Source organism: Theropithecus gelada, chromosome 14, assembly GCF_003255815.1.
Source record: "Theropithecus gelada isolate Dixy chromosome 14, Tgel_1.0, whole genome shotgun sequence".
Taxonomy (NCBI): Eukaryota; Metazoa; Chordata; class Mammalia; order Primates; family Cercopithecidae; genus Theropithecus; species Theropithecus gelada.
Genome location: NC_037682.1, coordinates 38,934,756 through 38,951,626, shown reverse-complemented (window position 1 = coordinate 38,951,626; position 16,871 = coordinate 38,934,756). Strand labels below are relative to the sequence as shown.

The 16,871-nt window shown below is 37.8% G+C and overlaps 1 protein-coding gene across 2 annotated transcripts in view; it reads left to right on the top strand.

The window, feature by feature from the left end:
- The window catches only part of ANO3 (anoctamin 3), a 356,947-nt gene that overhangs the window by 126,526 nt on the left and 213,550 nt on the right, over positions 1 to 16,871 (top strand). For both annotated transcript variants that reach the window (XM_025356153.1, XM_025356152.1), the window contains exons 2-3: positions 2,294 to 2,488; positions 4,133 to 4,204. In XM_025356153.1, the coding sequence (XP_025211938.1) occupies positions 2,296 to 2,488; positions 4,133 to 4,204 (265 nt within the window). In that variant the 5' untranslated portion in view covers positions 2,294 to 2,295. The remainder of the gene's footprint in view (positions 1 to 2,293; positions 2,489 to 4,132; positions 4,205 to 16,871) is intronic.

Below are 16,871 nucleotides of genomic sequence, written 5' to 3'. Positions count from 1 at the left end.
TAAATTGTATACTTAAAGGAGTCAATTTTATGGTATATGAGTTGTATCTCAAAGCTTTTAAAGATATTTAAATTAAAAAGTCTGGGATAGATGTGCATGTACTGAGATGGAAAAAACACCTAAGACATATTATATAATGTGACAAACTATAATTTTTTTTTTTTTTTTTGAGACGGAGTCTCGCTCTGTCGCCCAGGCTGGAGTGCAGTGGCACGATCTCGGCTCACTGCAAGCTCCGACTCCCGGGTTCACGCCATTCTCCTGCCTCAGCCTCCCGAGTAGCTGGGACCAGAGGCACCCGCCACCACGCCTGGCTAGTTTTTTGTATTTTTTAGTAGAGACGGGGTTTCACCGTGTTAGCCAGGATGGTCTCAATCTCCTGACCTCGTGATCCCCCCGCCTCGGCCTCCCACAGTGCTGGGATTACAGGTGTGTGCCACCACGCCCGGCCTATAATTTCATTTCTGTAAGAAAACTATTTTTATAGTTACATATTTGAATACATAGACAAAGACCAATAAACTGATAACATTCATTTCATTTAGAGAAGAGACTGGAATTTAAGAATCAAGTAAAACTAATTTTACTTTTTAAATCTGTTTACTTCTATAATTTAAAACCTCTTAAAATGAGAATATTTCATGTAATTTGCTTATGTAAAATACATAAATATCCTCAAAGTGAGTAAATAAAGGCACCAACCACAAAGCCTGACATGTAATAGGCACTCCACAATAAAAAGTCCCTTTGCCTTATGTAATGTGAAGTCCAAACACAACACTAGGTGGGGGGTGTTTCATAGTTTTATTCACATTATGCAGACAGCATGCATAGCCAACTTCTCAAGTCAGGTGTCAATAAGAAACTTTTTAGGGAGTTATTTACGATCAAGCAGCTTCGTACAATTTACCATAGTCTGTTTTCACATTGATAATGTATTTCTTTATAAATTATCCAGTCTCAGGTAATAACACACTACTTGAGACTGGATAATTTGTAAAGAAAATGTTTTATTTGGCTCATGTGTCATTATAGAGCTTGCATTCTAGGGAGGTATACAGAAATAAAACAAAATATATAATATGAATGACAGTGGGTGTTAAGCAGAAAATAAGCAAAAGAGTAGTGTTAAAAGCTAACTTCTTTTTAAATGATGGGAAATAACCTGGAAGTGGTAAAGGAAAATGACAGTAATAAAGAAGACTAGAAGAATAGTTTAATGACAGGAATTTGAATACTGATTTTTAGAGAGGAAGCATGAAGAATGACTGAGACAGGCAATTAGGTACAAGAAGGATATCTACTCCACCTCAAGTAAAGTTGATATGAGGTTGTGGAAGAGAAAAGAGCCTCCACTGAAGGCAGCTGCAAGAAAAGCAGCGTCACTGGGGGGATATGGGGCAGTGCCAGGTTTGGACGAAATTATGGAGGGAAATGGGTGATCCACAGAAAAATCTAAGGAGGATATTAAGTGGATTTTCTGATGTTTTATGTGAGTTCCCAAAGGACATAGTGAAAGAGTCTGGGTGGGAGATGTTAGAAATAACAGTGTCCAGAGACATTGGGGTTTAGAGTGCCAAGGGAGAGGAATGACCTGGGATTGACATTATGGGATGAAGAGGAATAGAGATGGGGAAGTGGAGCCATTCTTTCCTGGATCACACAGTATAGCGGGACTTCCACTTTTGGAGGCCGAGTTTGGTTGAAGGGCATTCTTTATTCTGGCAGATGAGACCGCACATGAGGGAAGTGATTCTAACACTAAGCACAGGGTTGGTGTCTTGATCCCTGCTTGCTGCCCAGTTTTTATACTATGTTATGCTATCTCTTTCCAGCCTCTAAGTCGCTGCTACAATATTATGTGTGTGTTTAAGGGAGGGGAGGGTGTAGAAAGCAGGGCGCCATTTAGTAATTTGAATGTTTATGTATTAGGTTTTATTTATTTTGCTATTTGAAAGCCTAAATCGTAAGTTTTATTCAAAGAGTATCCAAATAATTGTTGTCATAATTCCCCAAATGAACTTAAACATCAGTTTCTTTTTTCACAGAACTTTTAAAAGAGTGGTGAAAGCTCAAACAGGAAACAGATATTTATGTCTCAGAACTATTTAACGAAAATCTCAAACAGTCTCCCTGACAAAATAGAAACAAAACTAACTCAATTATTTCTAATATCTAGGTGGTGCTTTTCAATAGTTCATTCCTGAAACAGGTATCACACGAATTAAAACTTTTTATTGACCTCTACTGATTGATTTTTTTATTGCTAAAACTCAACATTTTGGATTTGCAGGTATGAATATAAGCAAGAGCGAGATAACAAAAGAAACTTCGTTAAAACCGTCTCGGAGGTCCCTGCCTTGCCTCGCCCAGAGTTACGCTTACTCGAAGAGCTTGAGCCAGTCTACCTCCCTCTTCCAGTCAACAGAGAGTGAATCTCAGGCTCCCACATCTATAACCTTGATCTCCACTGACAAAGCAGAGCAAGGTGAGCAACAATTCCTATTTTCTTGTTCAATTTATAAAATCTACGTTTTCCAAATAGTCCTTTCCTTCCTTTTTCCATTGGACCAGTTTTATAGAGCTCTTCAGGAAGGAGGCTGGCATAGAAAGGAGACCAATACACCATGCCATTTGTTGGCCAGATGTGTTTTATCTCTTCCTTGCCTAGAAGGTGGCCAATCCCATGGAGTCTGGACCTAATATTTGTTCGCAGTGAAAGTCCCAGCTACATGAATCACTGGTGCATTTGGCCACTATTTGCATCCCTCTTGTTGATGAGTAACATTCCTGGCGAGAACTTATAACCAGTATTCAAATAGAAAATGTCAGCAATAGTAAACTCGGTTTTCTAAAAATAAAAGCTGAAGACTTTACAACTGACAATAAAGCAGTGAAGATTTGGTTGCATAAAGATTTTGGCAATCCAAGGCTGGTGTGCAAGGGCTGAATTTGAGAGACATACCAGCTAGGTGCCACACAAAGAAACGGTGTGGCTACCCTTAGGCACTCTCCTATACACATTTGCCCACTAAGACACACACTATCTCTTTAGACAACTCCTTTTAATAAGAGTTAAGAATTTGAATACAACCATGTTCCCTGTTGTGCGGTGGTTAGGGTGTGTTTTTCTTTTTCTTTTTTTTTGAGATGGAGTCACGCTTTCTCACCTAGACTGGAGTGCAGTGGTGCAATATCGGCTCACTGCAACGTCTGCCTCCCATGCATGTTCAAGTGATTCTCCTGCCTCGGCCTCCTGAGTACTGGGATTACAGGCACACGCCACCATGCCCGGCTAATTTTTCTATTTTTTAGTAGAGACTGGGTTTCATTATGTTTGTCAGGCTGGTGTCGAACTCCTGACCTTGTGATCCACCCACCTTGGCCTCCCAAAATCCTGGGATTATAGGCATGAGTCACTGCACCTAGCTGTGTTTTTATTTTTCAATCCTTCTGTGGCTTTTTCTTATAAGAATGCATTCCCTTATGACTCCATATGGTTACTTCTTTTTCTGGATAACTAAAAAATATCAAAAGTACTGTTTCAATACTGTTGTGAAATCACTACATATTGTAGTTAGCTTACAAATATGTCCAGCATGTAAAATGGCAAATTGTTCAAGAAGATGAGGGTATTACAATGTAATATAGATGTTTCTTTCCCTTATCGAAAGTGAAATTTTAGGCCGGGCACAATGGCTCACGACTGTAATTCCAGCACTTTGGGAGGCCAAAGTGGGCAGATCACTTGAGGCCAGGAGTTCGAGACCAGCCTGGCCAAGATGGTGAAACCCTGTCTCTATTAAAAATACAAAAGTTAGCCAGGCATAATGATGCATGCCTATAGTCGCAGCTCCTCAGGAGACTGAGGCATGAGAATCACTTCAACCCGGGAGGTGAAGGTTGCAGTGAGCCGAGATGGTGCCATTGCACTCCAGCCTGAGTGACAGAGCTAGACCCCGTCTCTAAAAAAAAAAAAAAGGAAAAAAAAAGAGAAATTTTAAATAACTAATTTTAACTCATTAAGTTAAAAAAATTCACGTTTAGCCATCATTTGTCCATCTATCACCATGGTTATTTTTCTGTTATGCTTTTATTTCCCAAAACTACAAAGTGTCTTATTTTATTTCAGTTAACACTGAGGAGAATAAAAACGACTCTGTGCTGAGATGTTCTTTTGCTGACCTCAGCGATTTTTGTTTGGGTAAGTTGATATTCAGTATTTACTACTCCTATCCCTCTCTCCAAAGGTAAACTGTGTTCTAAAAAAAACTAGCATTTTTTTTTTTTTTAAGAAAAAAGTTCATGTTTGGTTTTTAACGTAATGGGTGGGTTTAATATTCTGAGGTTAAGAAATTAAGAAATGTATAGTTTGGAATTCAAATATATAGGAGGATTTATGATGAGCAACAATCTCATAATAAAAAATAACAATTTTTGCCATTATTCTGAAAATTTCAATTTTTTATGAGTAAGAACATATAGAGTACTATTTCAAGATCTATAAAATTTTGACACTCAGAATTTAGAATGTTAGTAACACTCAGAGATTCTATCTCGACCCATCATTAGAGGATACTATAAATTTTATTTATTTTTCCTATAACAGTGACAAGTTTACTCTATCTTCTTTTTTGCCTTTTGATGTTACATAAGATTTGCTTCAGTTGAGCAAGCTTTACATTCAAATCTGTAGCTTGCCTATATACAATTCTTTTGAATTGGGTTTTCATTTTCATGAATTAAATAGAAATAAAATAAAGCCAGAATTAATAAAAAAAAGTGATACTAATGTGCCAGCACTTACTTTGCAACCTCAGTGCCTTGATACATAACCTGAAGAAACGAAGCCCTGAGTTTTCAGTAGCGGATACATCGGTGGCCAGGCCTCAGTGTCTACATAAGGAGTTCTCAACTCTGGTTACACATTCAAATCACCAGAGGGCTTTTTAATACTTCCTGGATCACAGTTCCAGAAAATCAGTTTTAATTGGTCTGGGGAGTGAAATTAGTATACATACTTTTAACAGCCTGCCCAGTAAATATTTAGTGCAACCAGGATAAAGAATTTCTGGCCTAAAAACTGTAACTTGGCTTTTCTCTACAGGCATTGTTAAGTCACTCTTCATAACTTTTAAAACTATGAATTTTGCTTTTTATAATCACATTCTGAATGATTGCAAATTAGTCACGTTTCTTATAATAATTTTTGTTTTATGTGTGGCACAGAAACAGTGCTGGCTTATTAAGTTTTTTAATTAAAGAAAGCCAGTGACCAGCAGGTTCATTTCATATGCAGAATCAAAAAGAGTATCTCATCAGAAAAAATTCACTCAGAATACAAAGGCCTTTCCTGTAGTAATTAATTCTGAAGATTACTACAAGTTGAGTGAGTATTTTTATCCAAAATTCTTGAGACTAGAAGTATTTCAGATTTCAATTTTTTTTTGATTTTAGAATATTTGTATCATATACTTACTCGCTGAGCATCCCAAAATCTGAAAATCGGAAATCTGAAGTGCTCCAGTGAGCATTTCCATTGAGTGTCATTTCAACACTCAAAAAGTTTCAGATTTTGGAGCACTTTGGATTTGGGATGCTCAACCTATATTATCTGTTATTTTCTAATTTTAAAAAAAATAAGAACAAAAAACGAACCTGAAGTTTTTCTTTTCCAAAATATCCATACAGGTGGGAAAGTTTGCAAAGCACCCTTCACTAACCTGTCCTCCAAATTAGAACCAATGTATAACAATCACTGTATTGAAAAACCTTCCATGTAATTCCTTGCATTTTATTTTTGACAGCTTGCCATTCCAACTATTAAAAAGCACTTTCTCTGAATGCTTAACATAATCGGATGCTCTTAACTTTATGATTCTTTTCACATCACTTTTGTGTCTCAGTTATTTGTTCCAGCTGACCTGTATTCATCTCTCTCCAGGCATGGTATCTCATATTCACTATTTTAGTATCCCCCAGCATCAGTCTGTCATTTATTCAAGTTAGAAAGACATCACAGCTTCTGCAGTTAAAATACATACAAATGATGAGGTGTTTGCCTTTATAATGAAGGTGAGGTACAGTCTCCAGCTAACTGTGTAGTATCGCTAAGCATTTCAGGAATCCATCTGGATGTAACACCTGGCTGGGAAATACTCTTTTAGAGTTAGGTGCATATCTATGAATGTTTTTTATTATTTTATTTTATTATTATTATTTTGAGATAGAGTCTTGTTCTGTCTCCCAGGCTGAACTGCAGTGGCGTGATCTCAGCTCACTGCAATCTCTGCCTGCCAGGTTCAAGAGATTCTCCTGCCTCAGCCTCCTGAGTAGCTGGGACTACAGGCGCGCACCACCACACCTAGCTAATTTTTGTATTTTTAGTAGAGACAGGGTTTCACCATGTTGGCCAGGCTGGTGTCAAAGTCCCAACCTCAGGCAATCCACCCACCTTGGCCTCCCAAAATGCTGGGATTCCAGGCGTGAGCCACCACACCCAGCCTAATATGAGTGTTTTAATCATCTTCGAAAAGAAATCAAGTAAAATAATGTCAAATATACCAAGAGTACAGTTAAATAAAGCATGAGTAAGCATTTTGGCAATACATGTTCTCTTTTAAATGCAAAGCAGTTACATTCGCTAAGTTTGCCGTTAGTGTGCAGAGTATTGGGCTAATTATTGCATGGGAATTTCCTGACTAATGCATCTTATTAATGGCTTTTTACAGTTAACCACTTTGAGCGGCCCCATGAGAATATTAATGCTGAGGCAGACTTAACTGCATGTGGTCAGTGTTTTACTGAGGATTGATATTTCTCATTATTCCAAATGAGAACCATGAAGGAAAAAATATTAATGGCTCTGTTGATTCAGAGAAGGACATTTCTACTAAGGCTCCCTAACAGGATGGGTATACATCATGAAAGAAATGTTATTTTTCCAGCCAGCCATTGGTCAAATCTTTATTCTTATATCCACTAGCTATGTAACTGTAGTATATTACTTAACCTCTCTGAGCTTTAGTGATTTCACTAGTAAATTGGGATCAATGATCCATTCTTAGTAGGATTTTAAGTAAATAAAAAGGCATAACTTCATCGTAGCTCCTAACACATCATGGGGGTTCAGCAAATATTTTTCATTGCTTTATTCAGTCACTCACTAAACTTATCTTTCACACCAAATTCTGCTGGGCCCAGAGAGATTTACACTAAACAGCTATTTCTGTGATCACCAAAAGTGATTTTAGGATGGGTGTGGTGGCTCCCGCCTGTAATACCAGCGCCTTCAGAGGCTGAGGTAGGAGGATTGCTTAAGCCCAGGGGTTTAAGACCAGCATCAGCAAAGTGGTGAGACCCCGTTTCTACAAAAAGAAAATAATTAGCCAAGCATGGTGGTACCTGACTGTAGTCCCACCTACTCAGGAGGCTGAGATGGGAATATCACTTGAGCCCAGGAGTTGGAGTCTACAGTGAGCTATGATCACACCCCTGCACTCCAGCCCGGGCAACAGAGCGGGATTCTGCCAAAAAAAAAAAAAGGTCAGGGGGACTTTTATGGCATAATGGATAAACAATAATTTACTGAACTCTATTATTATACACTTTACCTGCCTTATCTCACTCACTTAATTCTCACAACCACCCTTTGAGTTAGATACTATTAACAGCCCGTTTTTACAGATGAGGAAACTTATTCACCAAGAGAGAAAATAATTTGCCAAATGTCACATAGCTAGTCAATGGAGAACTAAGATTTCAACCCAGGAAGCCTTGATCCCTAGCCTTCTCTTTTAATCACCACAGTAGACACAAAGGCCTTAAGGTAAAAAGTGGTTAATGATTTCCAAAGACACTAGTTCTGTCAGATGTTAATAAGTTTCAGGCAGAAAGTACAAGGAGAAGATAAAGCTGCATGTTAAAATATATTTGGGTAATGATTAGTTAAAAAGCTAATTGAGTCAGAAAGTTTTGATTCTTTTTGTTCTCTTCTTCTTTTTTTATTGACATCTCATAGCCTTTAATTCTACTTTTCATAAAGCAGCTCACAAAGCCAGAGCAGCATTCCATACTCCCCCACACACTCACAAAATTATTCTAGAAAGTGCTGATCCTTGTAGCAGTGAATTTGAAATTCCAGTGTGGCAATAATTTTATTTATTAATCTTGGAAGCCCCACTACCATTGCCTACTTTTTTCTTCTCAGTATGCTGGAAAATGACAAGGACACAGTAATCCACGTTAACAAGTGCCTGTTGCTTGATTCTTCCCATGCCCATATGGCTATAAACTCAGGTAACTTAGAAATGAAATATTTAGGGCTCATTAAGACCAGCATAATTTGAGTCCAACCAACCCAAACACACATCTGTCTAATCTTGTTATGAAATCAACATTTTGCTAATGTTATAAAATGACTTCCTCAGGAATGGGGTCATATTAGAGTTTTGAAACATTTATTTGCTTTCTACAAACATAATAGTTTAGCTCAGTGGAATACTCATTGGTTTATTTCTTTAAATAGTTATGGTCAAAGAGTACATGGTGATTTTGCTTTCATTCTATAACAATAGATAATATCCACTAATTCTCATTTTTTCTTAGTAGCATTTTATATGAAGATGACATAAGAAATAACTTTCTTCTAATATTCCTAACCTACTTAAGATTACAGAAATGAGGGAATTACACTGAAGGAACATATTTTTCAGTTATGACAGTCTCACAGTCACTGTAAATCTTGTCAATTGTTTATCGAACACATAAGGTCCTCTTGCCTCAATTTTCAAAATATATTCAGAATCTGACTACTGCTCACCACATTCACTGCTGCACCTGGGTCCATCTGCTACCTTCTCTTGGTACACTGGTACAATAACTTCCTAACAGATCTCCCTGCTCAAAATCTTGCCTCCTTATAGATGATTTTCCAAGCAGGAGTCACAGAAAGCTTTAATAAAAGGAAGATTAAATCCCATCATTTCTGTGCTCCTGTCTCTCCAGGGTTTCCTATTACATTTAAAATTTAAACTCACTCTGGTATTCAGAAACCTTGCAGAATCTGGGTCTGGTCTCTCTAGGCCATTTCCTAATGCTTCCTTTTTCTTACGAGCTGCAGACAGCTCAACCATCTTATGTTCCTTGTTCACAATAAATATGTGCTTATCCTAGGGCTCTACACCGAAATAAGCCAGGTTCACATCAGACTTACTTTCTGTCTCCTCATCTTGGATTTTTCTTCATAATACTTATTACCTAAAGTTATTTATTTAGGTTATTTACCCCAATTTTGTGTTTCCAGAAGACAGAAACTGTCAATCTTGCTGCCACCTTTAGCACCAGAATCAAGAATAGTACCTGACCCATAGTAGGTGCTTAAAGAATACTTTTAGGATTAGGACAGACAAATGGATGAAAGAGCATTCTCTCTCTCCCTCTCTCTCTCTCTCTCTCTCTCTCACACACACACACACCCCTCTCTGGAGTGTCTGCTGTAGAATCCACCCATTTTTTTGCTCTCTGTGATGTCATTTATCACTGTGAGTTTTCTCACTTGTTATGAGTTAGTGCTTTGTTAATTTTCTCACCGAGGACCTGATCTAAATATTATTCTCTTTTGTATTTAAATTGTGATGATGGACCTTTATGTAGAGTATTTAAAGGCTTAAAACAAAACTCTTCTTAAGTAGTAGAATTACCTTTTTTTTTTTTTTTTTTTAGACGGTATTTTGCTCTTGTACCCCAGGCTGCAGTAGTACAGTGGCATGATCTTGGCTCACTGCAACCTCTGCCTCGGGTTCAAGTGATTCTCCTGCCTCAGCCTCCCAAGTAGCTGGGATTACAGGTGCCCACCACCACATCCAGCTAATTTTTTGTATTTTTAGTAGAGACGGGGTTTTACCTTGTTGGGCAGGCTGGTCTCGAACTCCTGACCTCAGGCAGCCGCCCAGCTCAGCCTCCCAAAGTGCTGGGATAATGGTTAAATCATTAGTTAAATGATTAGTAAAATCATTATTTAACAGGAGTGACCCACCGCGCCCAGCCGTAGAATTGCCTTTCTAACATCAGTCTTACTGAAGTCCTCCCTAATGCATAGTCATTTAGATGCTACTTCCTTCCTTTCATAGCACTTTGGATGAGTGTTCACTAGGTAATAACTGTGATTTATGTTTGTCTTGCTCGTATTGCTTGGTACAAGCTATCCACTCAATGACATGGGTGGATGGGTGAGGATTGGAAGACTACAGGGAAAGATGGTGAGTAGAAAACACTGGCACACTGATACAATGGAAAGCAGTTTATCTGCAGGTTTTGCTTCTCTGTGTTGTTCACTGAGCACAGCTCTGCCAGCACCCTCATTGCTACTGGCTAGTGGTAGTACTTTAGAACAATAGGGCTAGGGAGAAGTAGGCAACAAAGGAACCCCAAATAATTAATAAGCCTGGGTTCTTGTTGTTATTGTGTCCTAACCACAGAGCAAGCCATGTATGGACCATTCATGAATTTATTCTTCAAGAAAGCTTCTGTAGGATAATTTTTTAAATCACGAAATTTGTTGGTGGTCAAAAGCTCCAGTTTCAGGTACCAACACTGTCACTTACTACTTGGGTACACACCATCTTTGCTGAGTTTTCTGATTTGAGAAATGGAGATATCGATATTAATTTCTTCTTATAAACAGAGATTGAGCATAATTGTAGTAAAAGCTGTTGTGAGACTCAAATTAGACAATATTTATCAGAGATGACATATAAAACATAAATGACGAAAATAACCTTAGGTCATTATTATCATGTGCTCCCATATTATCACCTATTCTGATAATCCTGAGGCAAGCCATTATTAGCAAGGTACAGAAAGTTTGTACAGTTGCAAGTAAGTGAAGGCCAACTAATAATCTACTCACACTGAAAATTCTCCAGGAAGGATAGCATCTATTTTCAGATGCTGAAACAATACAATGTAAGAGAGTAACAAAATAAAATGACATTATAGTAAAGAAGAATGACTGAGATGGAATAATTTAGCTATTAAACTTTTACTCCCAGAGATAGCTGTAAGGTTTATGTTGTGATCATAATAGTCTGCTATGTTATCTTGGTCAGTTCCTTTACGTTTTGAACTGATGCTGATATGCAAACAAAATTTAAAAGACAATGTATTCCCACTTGAATCAGTGTAAGTTTTCAACATAAAGCATACAATTGATTATTAGAAAACAGATTTATAGATTAAATTTTAAATTTTCTACTGGCATACTCAAGGTAATTATGTTGTTTCCTGTCTACTTAGGCTTTAAAATGAAAGATATGACTTTTTTGGTAGTCCTAAATTACTTATTTTTTAAATAGTTGTCTCAATACTAAAATTGTGTATTGAAAGCAAACAAAAGGATGAAAAAAATATATTAGTGTGTTTGAGTAACTGTGCATAGATTCTTGCATTTAATCCTTGGAACTATTTTATGGGAATATTTTATTATCCTAAAGTCTAAGGTTAAAAAACTGTAACAGACCCACTGCCACCCAGCTAACAAATGATAAAACCAAGATTTTAATTTCAATTTGTTGAAACCAATATTGATTCCCTTGCCACTATATCAGCCTTTGTTCTTCAACACATGAAGCAATTTTATTGAGCTTTGAGACTACATTTTTAATGCATGTATGGCTTCCTATTATTCTGCTACTAGAGAACAGCAAGAGTTCTATTTGTCATAATCAGACTTACTGTAACTGTTACCACCTGTTCCAGAAAGCTGTTATCTTTGTTTTTTGGTGTGTGTGAAAATCTGTTTTACTTATTCTTTGATCTTTTTAGATTTTAAGACACTATCAATTATATGAAGCATCATCAAATTAATAAGAGCTTTTAGGAAAAATAGGTTACTGCCATGATTTCAGAAATGTTACAATGTGGGAGAAAGTCATCTTAAAAAGAGGAAATATGATATAATACTTGGTATTATAATTTAGTGCTATTGCTTAAACATTTTTTTAATTTGAAATTTGATTGATGTTCTGGGCATATGTGCAATAAATGTCTCATCACCACATGGGGAGGATTTCATAAAAATAAGGATCTATGCCCTTGAGAAAAACCAAAACACATTAGTAAGTTTCATTTGTGTTTCAGAAGATCTCACTGATGGAAGAATAATTAGCTTCATTAACCAAAATGCAATATGGCTCTCTCCATTGCTGCTCTCAGATGTTGACTGACACAAATACTAACTCTAAAAAGTTTTTTAAATTCTGCCGTTATGATACAAATAACTCCTAGCAAGAAAAAAAAAATCTACAAGGCAGAGAGGACTACCACTACCTAGTTAAAATAGGTAACACATTTTACATTTCCTTCGTACTACAGTTTTTCACTGTCTTTACATTTATATTGTTTTACAAAGTTACATTCAGAAGGAAAATTATATTTCAAGTGAAATGTGTGAGAATAGCCTAAAACAGCTTTTTAACTTAAGATTATAGTTTAAGCATTTCTGTAGATTGTCAGTCTGCAAAGCAATTTAATGGATGCAAAATATTCCCACATACAAGCATACCATTCATTTATTAGTTAACAATTGCTACGAGATTACAATGCAATTAACAATGAACTAAATATCAGGATATAATGATGAACAAAACAGTCACTGCACTAATAGCACTTATAGTTAGGAGGAGGTAGATATAACATTTATATGTATAAATGTATACATTCAATACCAGATGCTGATGTATATGTACATATATAGCATATATGTTTTATATGAATGTTTTGTCATTTGATGTCAGGTGCTGATAAAAATAATAAAAAAAATAAAGCATTGTGTGCAGAGAGACAACAATGTAGACTGTATTTTAGAAATAATGATCAAACAGTGATTCTCTGATGGGGTGACTAGTGAACAGAACCGTGGCTAAAACAGAGATTGAGCATTATCTGCAGAGAGACAAGCAAGTGCAAAAACCCTTCAGTGAGAACATATTTTACATCAAATAACCTGGTGCAGCTAGATCAGAGGGTATGAGGGTAGAGCTGTATGAGCTGGATACAGAATGATAGTGAGGGATGAAACTGGCTGGGCTTCTGGGTCAGGTGGGGACTTGGAGAACTTTTTTGTCTAGCTAAAGGATTGTAAACACACCAGTCAGCGCTCTATGTCTAGCTAAAGGTTTGTAAACACACCAATTAGCACTCTGTAAAAATGGACCAATCAGCACTCTGTAAAATGGACCAATCAGCAGGATATGGGCGGGGCCAAATAAGGTAAGAAAAGCTGGCCACCTTTGCCACCACTGGCAACACGCTGGGGTACCCTTCCGCACTGTGAAAGCTTTGTTCTTTGGCTCTTCACAATAAATTCTGCTGCTGCTCCTCCCTCTTTGGGTCCGCACTACCTTTATGAGCTGTAACACTCACTGGGAAGGTCTGCGGCTTCGCTCCTGAGGTCAGCGAGAACACGAACCCACCAGGAGGAACAAGCAGCTCCAGACGCGCCTCCTGTAAGAGACGTAACGCTCACTGAGAAGGTCTGCGGCTTCACTCCTGAAGTCAAGCGAGACCACAAACCTACTGGAAGGAAGAAACTCTGGAGACATGAACACCTGAAGGAACTAACTCTGAAACAAACACCATCTTTAAGAACTGTAACATTCACCACGAGTGTCCGTGGCTTCATTCTTGAAGTCAGCGAGACCAAGAACTCACCAGAAGGAACCAATTCCAGACACAATAGTAAGGAGCTAGATGATGCATATGCCCAGTGGGCTGTTGTATGGACTATGGTTTTACCTGGGGCTGCAGAATTATTAGAAGGTTTGAACAGAGATTTAATGTGAAATATCTTGGGTTTTTAAAAGGGTCACCCTGGCTACCATGTGGTAGGAGCAAAAGAGGAAACAGGGAGATTGTTTTGGAGAATCAAATGAGCTTCTGTTTGAGAGATGTGTTGGCTTTAACTATAATCAGATGTTGATAAATGATCAACTTTGAGCTGTAATTTAAAGACAGTTTAGACAGGATTTGGGCGTTTAATTCCAGTTAGTCATTCAATAAACATTTATTGAATGGCAACTATGTGCCAGACCCTGTTCTAGATGTTAAGGTGAAAGCAGTCAATAAACAAGACAACAAAAGTGGGAAAAATGTACACACACACACGTGTATATATGTAAAGGCCAGGCTCACAAAAAATACCTTAGTGAGGGGAACAAATAATGAACAAAGACAAATAAGTGAAAACACATTGCATGTTAGTGGTATGTGCTAAAGAGTGATATGTGCTAAAGAGGTAATGCTTCATGCTAAGTCACCAGAATTTGTTGAAAGATCTGATGTAGGGTAGAAGAGAAAATGAGGAGTCAAGATTACTCCTAGGGTTTTAGCTTGTGTAACTAGAATTAAACTTGTTTCTTAAGATGGCAATAGTTTCTACGTTTTATTATTCATAGGCTTAGAGGAACATTCCTGCTAACACAGATTTCTTTTAGATTATAATTTTAGAATGCATTTCCAGTTGTTCTGTTTTGCTCTTAAAACATATTGATGGATGCACCTCCACGACCCAGACATTTCCCACCAGTCTTCACTTTCAACATAGAGATCAAATTTCAACATGAGACCTGGACCAAACAAACCATATCCAAGCCATAGCAATATGTTTGTATATCATTCATCGGGACAATGATTTAAAGTTATCGGCCGGGCGCGGTGGCTCAAGCCTGTAATCCCAGCACTTTGGGAGGCCGAGGCGGGTGGATCACGAGGTCAGGAGATCGAGACTATCCTGGCTAACATGGTGAAACCCCGTCTCTACTAAAAATACAAAAAATTAGCCGGGCACGGTGGCGGGCGCCTGTAGTCCCAGCTACTTGGGAGGCTGAGGCGGGAGAATGGCGTGAACCCGGGAGGCGGAGCTTGCAGTGAGCCGAGATCACGCCACTGCACTCCAGCCTGGGAGACACAGTGAGACTCCGTCTCAAAAAAAAAAAATAATAAAAAAAAAAAAATAAAGTTATCTGCGTACTCTAATATTATTTTTCTTAGTTCATTTACTTGAATTTTGTGCTTCAGTTATATATTTCTTTTTTATTTTTATTTTGTTAATATGCATTTATTGAAAAATTTTCTTTCTTTCCAGCTTTTAGGTTTAAGAGGTATATATGCACGTTTGTTAAATGGGTAAACTGCATGTCATGGAGGTTTGGTGTACAGATAGTTTTCTCACCCAGATACTATGCTGACTTCGCTAATATACCAAGAGAGAAAGAGAGAGAAGGGGAAGGAGGGCAGGCAGAAAAAAAGAAAAGAAAACACAAATGTGAAGGAATTTAGAAGAGAAAATGATTAGCTCCAGTCAGCGCAGTAGGGCAGGGAAAAAAAAATCTGAAAAAACTTAATGAATATGGTGGTATTTGGCAAATGTTCAAAATTGAGTTAGCTTTCCTCCAGCAAGATGATGCTATGTATTTCTTTTCCAGAAATAGATGAGTTATAGGAATTAAAGAAAAAAAGTGGCTGGGCACGGTGGATCACTCCTGTAATCCCAGCACTTTGGGAGGACGAGGCAGGTGGATCACGAGGTCAGGAGATCGAGCCCATCCTGGCTAACACAGTGAAACCCCGTCTCTACTAAAAATATAAAAAATTAGCTGAGCGTGGTGGCAGGCGCCCGTAGTCCCAGCTACTTGGGAGGATGAGGCAGGAGAATGGCGTGAACCCGGGAGGCAGAGCTTGCAGTGAGCCGAGATCACGCCACTGCACTCCAGCCTGGGCAACAGAGTGAGACTGCATCTCAAAAAAAAAAAAAAAAAAAAAAAAAAAAATTATCTGGCTAGAAAACTAAATTGTGAGTGGAATAGGAGCAGGAAATGAGTAATTAACTTCTAGAGATTTAATTTCTTGTGTTCCATGGAAAATAAAATAATGTAAATTGTGATTTTATCTTTTATAAGCATTAAATTCATAATTCAATAATTTTACAGTTTAGAGGAACCTTAGAGACTTAGGAAAAGGAAATTGCATGCTGAGGAAGTGGCAGATTTAGAATGAGAAATGACATCTTGTGATCCACAAGCCAGTGCCTGCTCCCCAGCAGCACATGCCATTTGCGGATTGCTGTTTAACCAAACCAGGATTTCTTCCTTCTCTAATAACCAATGGGGAAAAAGATGGAGAGACAGAAAGAGAGAGACAGGGACAGAGAGAGAACGAGAGAGCAAGCGAGCCTGCGAGCCAGAGCGCGCGCGGGGAAAAGGAAGGAAAGGGAAGAGAAAGGATTGGAAAGGAAATAAAAACACTAAACACTCTATGCCTTACAAACTGGCAGTCAATGGTAGGGTTTTGGTAGCTGCTCCAATAATATAATTCCAAAATTTCAGTTTCTTTCTGGCTTCTGTAACAGTTCAATGCGAATCCAGATTTTGCATTTTAAAATTTTCTGTGTTGATCATTCTTCCTACAGTTTACCTGTGTGTCTAACTGCCTCACTCTTTGTATCTTTGCTCAAATATTACTATGTTCTTTAGTAAAATGACACCCCCCACTCCTTTCACACCTTCATCCTTCCTGTCTACAGTGTTTTTCTCAAATGCGCTGACCACAAGACCTACTTAATATTTTACTTATTTTAAAATTTTTTCTCTTACTTGAATGTTGTATGAAGGCAGAATTGTGTTTGCTACTCTAATGTCAACTTGTAAAAGAGGATCTTGCATATCCAGAGTTGTTTAATAAACAAAAGTTGAATGAGTAAAATGTAACTTACCTAAATCTGGGAGAATACTATGTTCACAAGCATGGGCTTTGGAGTCAGATCAGAATTTGTTTCAGTTTTAGATGTGCCTCTTACTGGTTTAGTGCCTTCGGCA